Below are 16,330 nucleotides of genomic sequence, written 5' to 3'. Positions count from 1 at the left end.
CAAAACCCCTCATCCCCCTCCTGCTCCATCTATCAATCATTCCTCACCTTATGGCTTCAGACTCACTTCCTGTTTCCCCCCTCCATTGAGGCCATCTTCCCTCTCTTCTGTCGGTCCTGATGCAGCGTCTTGACCAGTAAAACCTCAATCTTCTGAGGTTTGTTTCCAGCAGTTTGTTTTTTGCTCCACATTCCAGCATCTGCAGTCTTTTGCATCTCCTAGGTAATGCACTACTTTGTATTCACATCCATGGCTGCAGAAGCACATGTCTATTCTTCTCACTCTCAAGTCATGTATCGCTGTCACCCTTAGTCTAGTCCCTATTCCTTTGTGCTGCTGAATCACCTACAGGGCTGTGAATTTGACTGATTTAACTTGTTTACAGTTTAGCACTAAGGAGATAAAGTGTGAGCATTCCCTGCCTACTTATGTGGCAACGTGGACAGTACAAGGGATGTTCCTGTGCTGTTCTGTTCCATGCTCTATGAATGGCTGTATGAAAAAAACAAAAAGGTAAAAGTTTTATGTTTACTGTAGTGCACAAAATGATGCAAAGTGCTTGTGATTTATTTTAAAATTTTAAATAAATTGTAATTGTTTCATTTATTTGCAATATATTAAGAATGTTTCTAAAAGTTATAACCACAGTCTGGTGGCTTTGCTAGCTCTGGCCTACCCACTTATGTCATGAAGTACCAGCTTCCATATGTAGCCTTGCCATTTTAAATCTGTAGTTACTTTTCATCCACTCATATGGCAGACTCCCCAAAAGGTACGTTGAAGATTTTTTCTGCAGTAATTGTGGGTGCCAAGCCACTCTCATCAAGTTATAAATAGTTATACCAACTGCTTCTGTGCTTACCACACAACACAAACAACCCAGAGATTTTTAAAGATCAGAAACTGACCTGAAATAACCCAAGGGCGAGGTGTCTCATTTCTTACTGAAATATCTTCCAATGATTGGAAATAGTGTCGATTAATTGGCCGATGAGAAGCACATCGGAAATTGTCTGGCTAATACTTATAGGAGAACAAATGAGGTAATTCTCAGAAAGGATAACAGTTTTATTCTTCATGAAGCTGACGCCAATCCCCCAGACAGAGCATCACCAATTTTGTGGGAGGGAAGATTACTGTGATCCTTTTAAACTGCTTTCAGTTGTGAAATATGGAGACATGATGGAAACAGCGACAGAAGACAAAGTTACAGCACTCATACATAGCTTCAATCCTTCCTTTATCAAATACTACACTGCACTCGTGATTGAAAGTATTGCCCTGGAGTTTGCCAGCTGTTTAGAAAGAAGTCCTAGATTTCACGCAAAAACATGCAAGGTTGGAATTGGACGTCTAAGGATGTTTTGCAGACTCAAAAGTGCCCCAACCATTAACATGCAATGATAGCTTGTCCCACTGTGCTCTTTAATGAGTTCATGAGTCTTGGAGCAGAAATGGCATGCCTCCAGAGATAAAGAACATAAACTTCACACTTGTCTGATTGGGGTCTACTCACGTTTGATGGTTCAGCACATACTGACACATTTTTAAGATACCCTATACTATCTACCAAAAGACAGACTCCAAGTTGGTGACAGTAAATATCAGATAGAATGATGATGCAAATTTTTTTCTTTTGTCTTTATCAACTCATCAGGTATAGCATCTGAGATGGATGTTCTTGAGTATCTGTAAGAAAAAAGGCATTTGCTTGGTCACAATGAAAAGAGATAACAAGTAAAAGAAGTAAGGATAATCTAAATGCTTTATGGCTCTGGAATCTAATTTCTGGCATTTCATGTCAAAGTTGCAGCTTCAAATAATTTGATACCATGAGGTCAGTTAATGTACTGCCTGATGCTATCTGTTCATTTATCTATTTCCAGGCCCATATTCACAATTTGTTTTAGTTATATTTCAAACAAAAGATTACCTTTTGTCCAAGTTTATCAGACCAATGGTAAGAGCTAAAATGAACCAGTGATCCAAAAAATCTGAATTTTAAAGACTTACTCTGAGTTTTTTTTTTAGCAGCCTTGGATTAAGATTGTAAAATAGGATGCCATCTCACCCTGAGGGAGGGATTATAGTCTGCTGACTGGTCCTTGTGGTTGTGGGGATGTGTGGAACTCAAATTATTCCCTTTTGATAAAACTTTTAACAAAATATATAGCATAATTAAAAGTTTTAGATTTGGGACTAATTTTATTATTGAAATAGCAACTTAAATCATGTATACAAATGGAATACTTATCTTAAGAAAATTTACTTAATACCAGAAAAAGATATTCACTGACCCTTTAATAAAGTAATGCAACACAAGATAATTTTTCAAGCTATTGTATGTAATCCATGATCCAATGAGAGGTTTATCAATTGAGACGGCCTATTATTATAACATTGTGAGAATGGAATGTTAACTGAATCCTTCCAACTCACATTTTCATGTATCATTTGTCAGAACATCTTTTCCAAAGTAAATGACTTTGCAGTTCCTGAAATTTACATGGTCTACTGACACTTGCTGTGTTATTAGGATGTTCAAGATGTGCAGGCGTTAGATATTGACAAATTTACTTCGTTTTCTTATAGATGATTTTATCTTAAGACAGATGCTCAAAAGCCAATGACTGATCCTGCACGTAGTTCTGAAGTAAACCTAAAACTATTTGATAGCTAATTATTATCTTGAAATTGGACCAAAGCACACCCCTTTTTATGTGCATACTGTGTACAAATAAAAAGCAAGGTTTGCCTGAATTAAAGTATATATGCCCATTTTTGGCAGAAGTCCTGATAATGAGACATTGAACCACGCATCAAGGACCCAAGTGCCATCATCTTTTTCATCAATCCTTGGGGATCATGAATGACTCACTTCCATTCTAATTCTGTGGGTTCTGCAATAGCCAATGAAGCCAAAAAGGAACTGCAGACTTTAGCAATGTGAAATTTTCAAAGTCACTTATATTGACATAAGATTTCTATATGGTGGCAGGGTTGGCGTAGCGGTTAGCGCAACACCTTTACAGTGCCAGCAATCGGGACTGGGGTTTGAATCCTGCACTGTCTGTAAGGAGTTTGTATGTTCTTCCCATGTCTGCGTGAGTCTTCTCTGGGGGCTCTGGTTTCCTCCCATCATTCAAAACATACCGGGGTGCAGGTCAATTGGGTGTCACAGACTGGTGGGCCAAAAAGGCCTGTTACCGTGCTGTATGTCTAAATTTAAATAACTTAAATTTATATTTAACTAAAAATTTTTATCTACCTGCCTAAGAATACTAAATTTAAATTCTCACTGCCAGCAGTTGTCAACTCTTGTCTACCATTCCAAATCATTTGACAAAATAGGCCATTCAGGGCACAGTATTGCTTACTTCACACAGGATATTTTGTAGATTTTTCATGACTAAAAGTATGGTGGTATTATTCTGGTTTATCTGACATATATTCACAAAGCATCAGCATTCTTCAATCCACTTTTTGTGATCTCTACAAAGTAGTAAGTGTGAAGACGGTAATTTTGGAAAATTATATTGTACTGTGAAAGTTGTCAGCACTGGTTAATCTGACTAGCTCAATCAGTTTCTAATTATTTTGTGGGTTTTGTGAAATGGTCATTTTCTATATTTCAAGATATATCTTGAATTTGCTATAAAACAGAATAAAACTAATTTTACAGCATTTCTCTTTAAATGTCCAAGTAAAGAAAATTGATCTATTAGAACATAAGAAATAGGAGCAGGATTATGCCATCCAGCCCATCGAGTCTGCTCTGCCATTCACGGCTGATCTGATCATTGACTCAACTCCATCTACTTGCCTTTTCCCCATATCCCTTAATTCCTTTTTATGATTTGCAATATTAAACAAAAAGATCTTCAAACTAAATTAAACTCAAGACATTCATGTGAGATTTGTTTGTTGAATGTACTAAATGTAGACATGGCGCTACACCCTCCATCACGCTGACTGAACACCAGCCTCAGGAAAAACCAGGGGAGGCAGCGTTGATGTCATCATCAATTAATTGTGGTGCACAGACGTGACGGTCATGTCCCAGTCCTGCTCCCCCAACCTAGAACACCTGGCGATCAAGTTCCGCTTTTTCTATCTGCCAAGGGAGTTCACTGCCATCATCATGGTCATCTTCTGGCCCAGGATAACGTCAGGCTAGCATTGGAGGGACTAAGCAGTGTAATTAACAGCCATGAGATAGCACATCCTGATGCCTTCCTGATCATTGTAGAGGATTTCAATGAGACCAAACTGAAGAAGTCTCTGACAAACTACCATCAACAAGTCACATGCAAGACCAGCTACACCACCATGAAGAACGCAACTGAGCCATACCACGTCAGCACTTTGGCAAGTCTGATCACCTGGCTGTATTTCTACACCTGGCGCACAAGCAAAGTCTAAGGACCACAGCACCAGTAGGTGGTCGAGGGAGGTGGAGGAACATCTGTAGGACTTCCTTGAATTGGTGGACAGGAACATATTCAAGAACTCATCCATAGACTTTAATGAATATGCAAAAGGTGTCACCAACTTCATCAAGACCTGTGTGGATGAGTGTGTGCCCCAACCAGAAACTTCTTCCCCTCTGCCATTAGATTCTTGAAAAATCAATGAACTAAAGACACTGCCTTACTTTTCATGCGCTACTATTTTTATATATTAGTGTTCTAAGTTGGATCATAATATGAATGCACTTTCATGTTGCTGTAAAACACTGGATTTCGTGTCTTGTTCATGACAATAAATTCTGATTCTGATTCTGAACAGTGCAACCTAGCTTGCAGCACCTCCTTGAGGAGAATGTAAAATGTTGCATTCATTCATTTATTTGCTGCAAATCATCATTTTGGCAAAATGCACTTTAAATCAATACAGGAAACCAAATAAATATATTGTACTTTATACTTTGTGTAGAAATCTTTACTTTCCCCTTCATTTGTCAAGAGCCTAAGCTGCTCACAAAGAAATTTTGTGACTTATTTCCAGCCTAAAAAAGAATGTACAAAACACATATACTCTAATTGTTACATAATGATTATTTATAAAACAAATTTTATAAACAACATTGTATATTACGCTGAAGGTATTCTTTTGATTTGTTCAATGGACCATAACTTGGGAGTGACTCACATACCCTGCTATAATTATTTTAGGGGTGTTTAATGTGTATCTTTAAGACTGAGTAAATCACTTGGTATTTGATATATTGTTGTAGTAGGCACTGGCAGTAAGTTAAAAGTTCACTGTCTTCAATTACATTTTTTTTAAACCAAAATAGACTTTATTCATAATAAAGTCTTTTCAAATATTCCATTGATCTTCACATTAATAGACAAAGAGCTCACAGCACTACACTGGGACACAGCTGCTTCAGGGAGTAGCATCACAGAGATACAATGCAAAGGAAATGTGGTCCCTGATAATAGGCAATGCATGTGGTCGTAACATTGGTGAATTTGAATGACCAAATATACTTGTGTAATAGTTGAGTTTTTTTGGACCAATTTTTCAGGTCAAATTTGGGGGGGGTCGACTTTTACATGGGTCATATGGAAAACATGTGATTTTTAGGCCAAAAAAAGGAGGGTGGGGTCAACTTTACACAGGATGGACTGTCACATGAGTTTATATGGCATACTGATTTCCTGCCTTGATGTGGATGAATGGCAATGAGGATAATGGTATTGGCAAAAGTATATTAAAGGACACAGAATGGGAAACATATTCCTATGCAAGAAGTGTAAGGCAATCTTGTTGATGGTAGTAGGGTCAATGACAAATGAAATAATATATATGAATTTACTATAACCAGAGATATACAAAAACAGGGAGAAAATCTTAGAAAAGCCGGCAGAGGTTTTTGCGAGTAACAAATTTGACATGTGCAGCCAGGAACAAGAGGAAATGGTGGGATTGTGTACTTATGCTTAAATAAAGTCCAAAAAGATACTATTTCCAGGTCTTTTTGGATCTAGTATTGTTGGACTGCTAAATTTGCTGATTGACAAAAGAGAAAATTCAGAAAAACTATTTGATTTATTGGACTTAGATGTCAAAGAGACAAGAGTATGAAACAGTTCCAGTGGGGAACAGCACACATATTACTTTCAAATAACAAGGAGATGGAAGCAAAAAAGCTGAACTTTTTTTTTATAGCTCACCTTAATCTAATATATATTTGTGCACGCAAGTCTGTTTAATTCTGTTCTCCACGCAAATCAATATGGAGCACTATAGAAATGTCCAAGGAGGTTCAGTAGGGGTAACATTTAATTCTGAATGTCGTGACCACATTGAATTTAACCTTTAAAGTCATATGAAGTTCAAAAGTGTTTTTTGACCAGCTTGCACTGACTTACATTACTGTTTATTTTACAAATATTTACTAGCACTGACTTGTATTACTGTTCACTATAATTGTGGTAACATTTGATGCTGAATGTCATGACCACATTAAATTTAACCTTTAAGTTCAAAGGTTTTTTTAAAAATTGAACCTGCATCAGGGAGACCTCAATTAGTTACAGTGCTGTGCATCAAGGTACATTCAGAATAAAAACAAGTGACCAAACCCAGTTCAATATGGGCCAAAAAAAGCGAAGCAATTTTGGCACAAGCTCTTCATAAGCCCGTACAGTTAGACAAAGGAGAAAACTCTAACTTAATTCCCATTATGCACAAATGTAGATATGTGCGTGTGTCAAAATCCAAACCATTACAGTTTGAGCTTGTCTGAAAAATGAACTTTAAACTTCAGCATCAAACATCTTGTGTTGTTTGAAGATTTTAAAATCACAGTTCAGAAGTAATTATGAAGCTCTTTTAAACATCATGTATTCGGATCCCTTTAAACTCACGAGTCTTTTGATGAGTTGGTCTTTCAGAGATATTCTTCATAAGAGTGTTTTCATAAGTTTCCCCTTATCTTGTAAACAATTATACATAATGTGTATTGGTATTGCACCAAGTCCATCAATTGTAGCTAGCGTATGTACTTGAAATATCTTAACCACTTTTATTGAGCCAGAGAAAAATGGCATTGACACATGTCAAGCAGAGACTCCCTCAGTCATGGGGAAGGGAATTATGTCATACCTATACTGACAGATGACTCCAATTATCCATCACCGATATAGGTCCTGTGATCATGGGCACAGACTAGATTGGTTTGAAACACTGCGTTTTTGCTGGAATTGTAACATTGGATAATGCTAGAAGCTATTTACTTACCCCAGAAAATCATTATTAGATGGGTTTAGGATGTGCCAAGAATGCTCCAGGCAGTAACAGATGCAGTCTAACATTAAAGACTGTAGCTTCAATTGAAAATTATGGAAATAGAAGTTTGATGGCTCCTGGGAGAGTGAAAGAAAGTACAATTTGGGATAACACTGCAAGGAATTATAGGCAGCTTTCTCAACAAGGCCAAGTGTGTTCATCAAAATGTAGCTGGCATTACACCGAAACCACTGAAAGGTGGAATTTTCAATAATCCATCTGACAATTATACAAACTTTTGGCTTGAAGGGAAAAATTACAGTGGTACATGAGGAGTTAAGACCATATTTTGACTAAAGGATAGTGTTGCATTGTACAGAATGTTAGAACATAGAACATCACAGTGCAGTACAAACCCTTTGGCCCTCGATGTTGTCCTGACCTACATTTTCTAACCAAAAAAAATGAAACCCTTTCTACCTAGTAACCCTCTATTTTTCTTTTATCCATATGCCACTCTTAAATGTCCCTAATGTTTCAGTCTCCACCATCATCCCTGGCAAGGCATTCGTGCCCACAACTCTCTGTATAAAAAAACTTAGCCCTGATGTCTTCCTAAAGATTCCTCCCTTCACTTTGTAGAGGTCACTTGGTGTTTGCTATTCCCAAATAGGCACCAGCTGTCCACCCTATCTATGCCTCTCAGAATCTTGTAGACCTCTATTAATTCTCCTCTCATCATTCTTAGCTCCAAAGGGAAAAGTCCCAGCTCTGCTCACTTTGCCTCATAGGACATATTTGCCAATCCAGGCAGCATCCTGGTAAATCTCCTCTGCACCCTCTCCATAGCTTTCACATCCTTCCTACAAAAAAGGTGCCCAGAACTAAACACAATACTCTGTGTGGTCTCACCAGATTTGTAGATTTGCAACATGACCTTTTGACTTGAACTCAATACCCCTATTAATGAAGGCCAGCATCCCTTAGGCCTTCTTAATGATCCTATTAACCTGTGCAGCAACCTTGAAAGATGAAAGGATTTGGACCCCAAGATCTCTCTGTTCCTCCACATGTTAAGTATCCTACCATTAACCCTGTACTCAGTCTTTAGGTTTCACCTTCCAAAATGCATCACCTCACACTTATACAGATTGAAGTCAATTGCCATTTTTCCACTCAACTCTGGATCCTGTTGTGCAAAGGAAAGTAAGGGGCTGTGGTGAGGCTGCATACCAACATGATTTACAAATTTTTTGATGATGCCACCGAAGTGAGCTGTATGAGAAAGGGGCAATGAGTAAGCATACAGGAGTGAGATTGAAAACTTGGCTCAATGGTCTTCTAACAGCAACCTCTTACTCAATGTCACCAAAATCAAGGAGCTGATCGCTGACTTCAGGAAGGGAAAACCAAAGGAGATCATCTAGTGATCATTGGGGGCTCAGACAAGCAGAGGGTGAGCAAATTTAAATTCCTGGGAGACACTATCTCGAAGGAAAAAGTAACACGATGCTGGAGAAATTCAGCAGGTCAAACAGTGTACTTTATATTGCAAAGAAAAACCGATATTTTGGGCTTGAGCTCTTCATCTTGGAGGACTTTCTCTGGACCCAACAAACTAATGTCATCATGAAGAAAGCACTCACGCACCTCCACTTCCTCAGGAGTTTGCGGAGGTTCAGTATGACATTGAAAACCTTGACAAAATTTCTACAGATGTGTAGCAAAAAGTTTGCAGACCAGCTGCATCGCAGCCTGGTATAGGGGCACCAGTACTTCTGAGTGGAAAGCCTATTGAGAAAGTATCCATGGAATGCTACTGTCGGAGAGCACCAGCAATCATCAAGGATCCACACCATACAGGACATACTCTGTTTTCACTGTTACCATCAGGAAAGAGGTATAGGTGCCACAAGATTCATACCACCAGGTTCAGGAACAGTTTCTACCCCTGCACTATCAGACTCCTAAGCAACAGATTCATTCCGACATTCATTTAAAGATTTTTACTTTGTATATTATTTATGACAGAATTTTTTTCCATATTTCATCATTTGTTGACATTTTTCTCTTTTGTATACATATCTCTTTTCTTGAGTACAGTTTATAGTTACCGATAAGTAGAAATTTCTCTGGTTTGCAGGAAAAAGAAATTCAGTTGTATGTGACATCAGGAATGTACTCTGACAATAAAATTGAACGTTGACATTGAACTTTAGAAGTGGGTTTGTGATGCAAGTGCATGTGTTTCATTTATAACTCTCTGCTATTTCAAATGACTGTGAGGAAAATACTTTTTTTTAACTTAATGATGTAACTTTAGCTTTCTGTGAAGCTATAAAGCTAATGTTTCTGCAGTATATTGTAAAGCCAATTCCTGTCTTTTATTTCCTTACTGCTCCATTCTATGCTTGAAGATTCTATCTTTCACATCAAGAATATAATTGTCCATGAAAAATATTTGAATCGTCCCACATAAGATTTGAACAATTCACAGCTTGTTATACACTGCCAGAATGCCTGTGAACCCTGCACATTCCCTGAGTCATCACTTCCTTTTCCCACCATCAGTATTCAATCTTCCAAAGTGTTTGCACTTTCTACCCACTGCTTCCTTTAATTTTATTCCAAAAGTTGTTGCAATTCTCTCATGCTCTCTCTACTTATACAAAGGTGCCTGTACTTGTGTTAGGGAAATTCATTTTAAGGTTGAGGGCACCAAGTGATAGAACTTCTGATGCATTTTGGTATCAGAAACTGCTTTAGATGCACATTACTGCCATCAAAATAAGTTTTTATATAAATGATTCTGTTCTTTGCAACAACACAAAAGAACCACTATTCCCAAGAGCTTCAATATTCATAGCCATTTTTTGCCATTTCTGCCGCTTTTACTGTTTAAGAAAAGTGAACAAAACAAAACAAAGGACTCTACATCACCTTTGTTGACCTCACCAAAGCCTTTGACACCATGAGCAGAAAAGGGCTTTGGCAAATACTAGAGCGCCTCAGATGCCCCCCCAAGTTCCTCAACATGGTTATCCAACTGCACGAAAACCAACAAGGTTGGGTCAGATACAACAATGAGCTCTCCGACCCCTTCTCCATTGACAACGGCGTGAAGCAAGGCTGCGTCCTCGCACCAACCCTCTTTACTATCTTCTTCAGCATGATGCTGAAACAAGCCAAGAAAGACCTCAACAATGAAGATGGTGTTTACATCCGGTACCGCAAGGATGGCAGTTTCTTCAATCTGAGGCGCCTGCAAGCTCACACCAAGACACAAGAGCAACTTGTCCGTGAACTACTCTTTGCAGACGATGCCGCTTTAGTTGCCCATTCAGAGCCAGCTCTCCAGCGCATGACGTCCTGTTTTGCGGAAACTGCCAAAATGTTTGGCCTGGAAGTCAGCCTGAAGAAAACTGAGGTCGTCCATCAGCCAGCTCCCCACCATGACCACCAGCACCCCCCCACATCTCCATTGGGCACACTGAACTCAAAACGGTCAACCAGTTTACCTACCCCGGCTGCACCATTTCATCTGATCCAAGAATCGACAAAGAGATAGACAACAGACTCGCCAAGGCAAATAGCGCCTTTGGAAGACTACACAAAAGAGTCTGGAAAAACAACCACCTAAAGAAACACACAAAGATCAGTGTATACAGAGCCATTGTCATATCCACGCTCCTGTTTGGCTCCGAATCATGGGTCCTCTACTGGCATCACCTACGGCTCCTAGAACGCTTCCATCAGCGCTGTCTCTGCTCCATCCTCAACATTCATTGGAATGACTTCATCACCAACATCGAAGAACTCGAGCTGGCAGAGGCCGCAAGCATCAAATCCATGCTGCTGAAGACCCAACTGCGCTGGGTGGGTCGCGTCTCCAGAATGGAGGACCATCGCCTTCCCAAGATCATGTTCTATGGCGAGCTCTCCACTGACCACCGAGACAGAGGTGCACCAAAGAAGAGGTACGAGGACTGCTTAAAGAAATCTCTTGGTGCCTGCCACATTGACCACCGCCAGTGGACTGATCTCGCCTCCAACCGTGCATCTTGGCGCCTCACAGTTCAGCGGGCAGCAACCTCCTTTGAAGAAGACCGCAGAGCCCACCTCACTGACAAAAGACAAAGGAAGAAAAACCCAACACCCAACCCCAACCAACCAATTTTCCCTTGCAACCGCTGCAACCGTGCCTGCCTGTCCCTCATCGGACTTGTCAGTCACCAACGAGCCTGGAGCAGACGTGGACATACCCCTCCATAAATCTTCATCCGCGAAGCCAAGCCAAAGGAAAGGAACTGTTCAATCATTGATCCATGACAAATGAAGCAACATTTTTTTTGTTGTTGATCCACATCAAAACTGAATTTGTTGCTAGTAATAATTTATTTTGGAGTGGATCTCAGACAAAGCTTGGGAGAGAGGAATCACCACAGGATTTTCAGAACAAGAACATGCAATTCATTTTGATATAACAGCAAGGCAAACCAACTCAAGATGTTTATGGCATATACACTCAGGGTGTTTCCATTAACTTTTTTTAAACCATATTTATTTACATACATTTACATATATGTTATAGATGATCCCTAAAGGCACTTTCAGAGGGCCACAATACCCGACTGTAAAGCCGCACATGATACTCCTGTGCGGCTGTATTGTGGCCATCTGAAACGGGAGAAGCCGGCCAGGAGGTCTACTCACCCAACCCTTCTCCAGGAGGTATAATATCTTGCTTGGAGTATCCTCTGTTGCAGCTGAAAGCAGCCGGGCTGCCAGGGGGCGGGCTGATGACGTTGCGGTGACATCGTCAGCCATCAATTCTTAGTTCGGGGGAGGAACTGGCAGCGTGAGTCGGGTGGGTGAGGGGAAGAGACCGGCAGCACGAGTCGGACAGGCAGGCGAGAGATCGGCAGTGGGAGTCGTCATGCCTGAGTTGTTTGTCAGTCATGCCTTGACGCGCTGTAAATGACCTCAAGGTAGCGTGGGCGGGACTAGGCCACTGTCCCTAGTAGCCAGCTTTTGCTGCTAGACGGCTATCAATCAGCTGGCACATTCAAGTGCTAGAAAGGCGTCAACTCCGTGGCCACCTAAACGTGCCAGTTGAACTCCGTTCACCACGCCTTCCGGCACGTAATCTTCCTGGGACCACCTAAAAGTGGCTTAAGTTACAAGAAGGCTGTGTTTTTAGAAAAAGGTCCACAGTGCAATTTTCTATATTGCGAAGCTGGGTATATAAGATTATAATAAATATTCACAGTTGCAGTTTATGCATTCGTTCCAAGTTGTGCCCTTTTGTCCTAGACTCTCCTACCATGGGAAACAAGTTTGTCACATCTACTCTGTCTAGGCCTTTCAACATTCAACCTGGAAATTAACTTTTAGGGTATGCTGCACAAGGACTCGCATGTCTCTTTACATGTCAAAATTTTGAATTTTCTCCCCATCCAAATAATAGACAGTCCTTTTATTCCTTCTACTAAAGTCCATACATTCTCCAACATTGTCTTTCATTTGCCACTTCTTTGCCCATTCTCCTAATCGATCCAAGTTTCCCTGCAGCCTTTTTCCTCCTCACTATCTGCCCCTCACCTATCTTTGTATCATCTGTGAACCTATCCACAAAGCCATTCTTCCTGAAGATAGCAGCAAGAGGTTGTTCTGACCAGGGTGATGGGAGGTCCTGAATGATGTTGGCAATACCTATCTTCAATGGGTCAGAGCCTGTGATCCACTTGGGTATATTCGCTGCTTTCTGCACGATTCTCCATTCCTGGAGACTTGTATTAACAAGCCATTATGCAACCAGTTATTTTCAGTTTCCACAGTATACCTGTGCCGCTTAGAGTGACTCAAGTCATATTCAGATAGCCGAGATCCACAAGGAGAGGAAATCTTTCCATAATGTACACGATTGTAGTTTTTTTTTAAAAAAAGTACCCATTTGGCTGCAGCAAGAATGTGTATTGTGCATGTATATAATAATCTCATTATGCATGACATGATCTAGGTGTCAGGGGCTCTGTATTACACATTAAATCTGCAATATCCTTGCTGCAGTATTTTAGTGGAAGATACCATGTTGGACTGGAGGAGCTCAGTAACAAGAACGTTCTAATAGAGTTTTTCCAATTAAATACTTACCCTAGGCCTTCCCTGCAATGATATCAACATGTCTCACTACTTCTCTTGGCCTTCACTGTATTATAAACATTTCTCTTTGCCTTAACTTCCTTTTCCATTCTCTCAACTTTTTTTAAACTTTATTTATTCGTTCAAAAACAAATAATATCTGACATATCAACTCAAAACACGTTTGACTGATTTTTTTTTCCCCCCTGAGGTCTGACAGGAAATCATGGATCTCAAACTAAGGGCTGGTCAGCGCTGTCGGGCCGCCCCTCTCGGGGCCGCCCGCATGCGCCGTGAAGCGATGCGGCGGCTCAGGGAGAGCCAGGTGACGCCGCGGCAGGAGGAGAGGTTTTGCGCATGCCTGATCTTTCTATTGTTTCTGGGAGTCATTGGAAAGCTCGCGCCGCCGCGGTCGGCGAGGTCTTGGGATTCTGACACGACGTGCCGGCAGACGTCGGTTGTGATCACGCCTGACCCGGATGTGGTTTGCGGGAGTCTGAAGGCGTGCGCTGGTTCGGAGTGTGCCGACTTCCGGTAGCGAGGGATAAGATTGGGAGGGACCCACCATGGGCAAAAAGAGCAAGAAAGGGAGGGGAGTTGAAAAAACCGCGACTAAAATGGAGAAAAAGATCTGCAAACGGTCGAAGAGAGAGGAGGTAAGGAGGGGCGTTCGTGCAGGAATGTCAGGTTCCTCTATGGTCTGGTTTGAGTTGTGTTGGGCAGAGGTTTGCAAGCAGTGGCCTTTTGCTCCCTCCAGATTTGAACTAGGAGCATACATGATCATTATCTATTCTATCGTAAAACTTGGAGCCCTTATTTGGATGATGTGGGGTTGAGGTTTTGAACCCCAACCCCCTGTCACACAATGGTGGTCTTTCTCTAATCCATGCTGATTAATTGATGAATTTTCTTACTATGGTTAATCTTTTTTTCTCCCTTTTTTTGTGGGAGAGGTTATGGGGGGTTAGTTTGTATAAGACCATGTCTGCCTGTCCCGCATCGGACTTGTCAGCCACAAACGAGCCTGCAGCTGACGTGGACTTTTACCCCCTCCATAAATCTTCGTCCGCGAAGCCAAGCCAAAAAAGAAAAGTTTGTATAAATATTAAATGTATGTTCTTCCAAGTTTTATCTATTCTGTGTGTTTTTGAATATATACATTATGGTTTTTAATAAATAAAATATTTTAAAGAACCCAATCAAAGAAAGAAATAATTTGGGTGCGTGCAAGGATAGGGTCTTTCCTCTTAGTGCCTTTGTGTATGCCTTAAAATGTCTCAATTTGCAATGACTGTGTTCCTTCCATGCGCATTTGGATTAAAGGGCTATTGTTTACTTGGTATCAGTCTGGATATTTGAGGTCAACAACAATTATTTGGGTGTGGTGGATAGGGAGGAGGAGAGGGGGGGGGGGGGGGATGACACTTTTTTTTCAGCCTAGCAGTGGTGTCTCAAGTTAGAAGGACAAGGTTTTGAGGCAAGGGTCTTGACAGAGGACTCTGATTTACAAGCTGCTCCCAGGGATAAAGACATCCAGAACTGCTGGAAGGCCATCAACTCAGTGAAAGATACCCTTTGATCTATCTGAAACTTGTTGGTCTTTCAGCGCAGTGACAGAATGTTGCCAACTAGCAGAAGTGCGTGCTGAGGGATGCACTGACTCGACAGCCATCGTGAGGCTGCTGTGGGGAAGTGCCACAGTCCAGAATCTTTCGATCACTGGGCATTGAGGGGCTGAGACTGAGGGAAAGTCCCCCCCAAAACAATAGAGGGGCAATAATGTCAGGTTGTCACAGGTGTCACTCTACACCCATGACTGTATGGCAAGGCACAATTCAAATGCTGTCTGAAAATTTGCTGGTGACATCACAGTGGTCAGAACAATCACTGATGGCAATGAGGAAGTGTACAGGAGGGAGATGGATCAGCGAGTTGACTGGAACGTTAGGACAACCAAGGAGATGATTGTGGACTTCAGGAGAACATTAATCCCTCATTGAGGGCTCAGCAGTGGAGAGGATCAAGAACTTCAAATTTCTGTGTGCCATGATCTCCGAGGATCTGCCCTGGAGCCTCCAAGTCAATGCAATTGTGAAGCTGGCTTGCCAGCGGCTATACTTTGTGAGGAGATTCTAGCAAACTTCTACAGGTGTAATGTGGAGATCATTCTGTCTGATTGTATCACTGTTTGGAACAGAGGTGTCAACGTTCAGGACAAGAAAAAGCTTCAGAGGATTGTAAACCTAGTCTGCGACATTACAGGCATCAGACTTTACTCCATCAAGGACAAAAGGCAGTGTCTTAAGAAAGCAGCCTCTATCCTTGAGGACCCCAACTGCCCAGGCTCTTCTCTCTGCCACCATTGAAGGAAAAAGGTACAGGAGCCTGAAGGTGAGCACTCAGTGGAATGTTCAATGATGAGAATATATGGAGATGACACTAAGGGTGTGAAGGGATTTTGAACATTCTTAAATAATTTATTGTGAATGAAGCCCAAAAAGTGGTTAGAATTTTGAAGGCACTGACTGAGGTGCCAGTGGATACAGGTATAAACATAACATTTAAGTATTTAGGCAAGCAGTTGACTCACTGAGGCAGATCAGGCGATGGACCAAATGATGCAAAAATTTAATTTTTGTATCGATGGAGGGACCAGGTGCTGGCAAATGGGATTTGTGCAAGTGAATATTTAATGGTTGGTGTAAAAACACAATGTTGGAGAAACTCAGCAGGTCAAGCAGTCTCCTTTATATAGCAAAAGATAAAAATACATAACCAGCGTTTCGGGATTGAAGCCTTCATCAAAAATGTCACATCCCTGATTGGCGATGGCTGAAGAATGTATTTCTGCATTTCATGCATGACTGAACTGAATATGGGAAGATCTCAATGCCAGTTGAAAATACAAAAACATTTTTTTAAGGTATCTTCGGACTTGGTTTGGTATTAG

General features: G+C 41.0%; 1 protein-coding gene and 1 long non-coding RNA gene across 5 annotated transcripts in view; one reads left to right on the top strand and one right to left on the bottom strand.

Moving 5' to 3' along the window:
• Positions 1-13,746, bottom strand: part of LOC138744945 (uncharacterized) — an 87,326-nt gene extending 73,580 nt beyond the window's left edge. For all 3 annotated transcript variants that reach the window (XR_011345888.1, XR_011345887.1, XR_011345886.1), the window contains exons 1-2: positions 13,393-13,746; positions 1,517-1,689 (exon numbers count right to left, since the gene is read on the bottom strand). This is a non-coding gene — a long non-coding RNA (uncharacterized lncRNA). The remainder of the gene's footprint in view (positions 1-1,516; positions 1,690-13,392) is intronic.
• Positions 13,747-13,880: 134 nt separating this feature from the next.
• klhdc4 (kelch domain containing 4) overlaps positions 13,881-16,330 on the top strand; it is a 42,267-nt gene continuing 39,817 nt past the window's right edge. Inside the window, exon 1 of one of the 2 annotated variants that reach the window (XM_069901838.1) lies at positions 13,881-14,036. In XM_069901838.1, coding sequence (XP_069757939.1) covers positions 13,947-14,036 — 90 coding nt within the window. In that variant the 5' untranslated portion in view covers positions 13,881-13,946. Of the gene's footprint in view, positions 14,037-15,671; positions 15,772-16,330 lie in introns of those variants that run through there. The other variant, XM_069901839.1, reaches the window with a different exon arrangement.

This window comes from Narcine bancroftii, chromosome 10, assembly GCF_036971445.1.
Source record: "Narcine bancroftii isolate sNarBan1 chromosome 10, sNarBan1.hap1, whole genome shotgun sequence".
In the NCBI taxonomy this organism is placed as follows: Eukaryota; Metazoa; Chordata; class Chondrichthyes; order Torpediniformes; family Narcinidae; genus Narcine; species Narcine bancroftii.
Note: the sequence above shows the minus strand (reverse complement) of the source record. Positions and strands in the feature narration are given on the sequence as shown.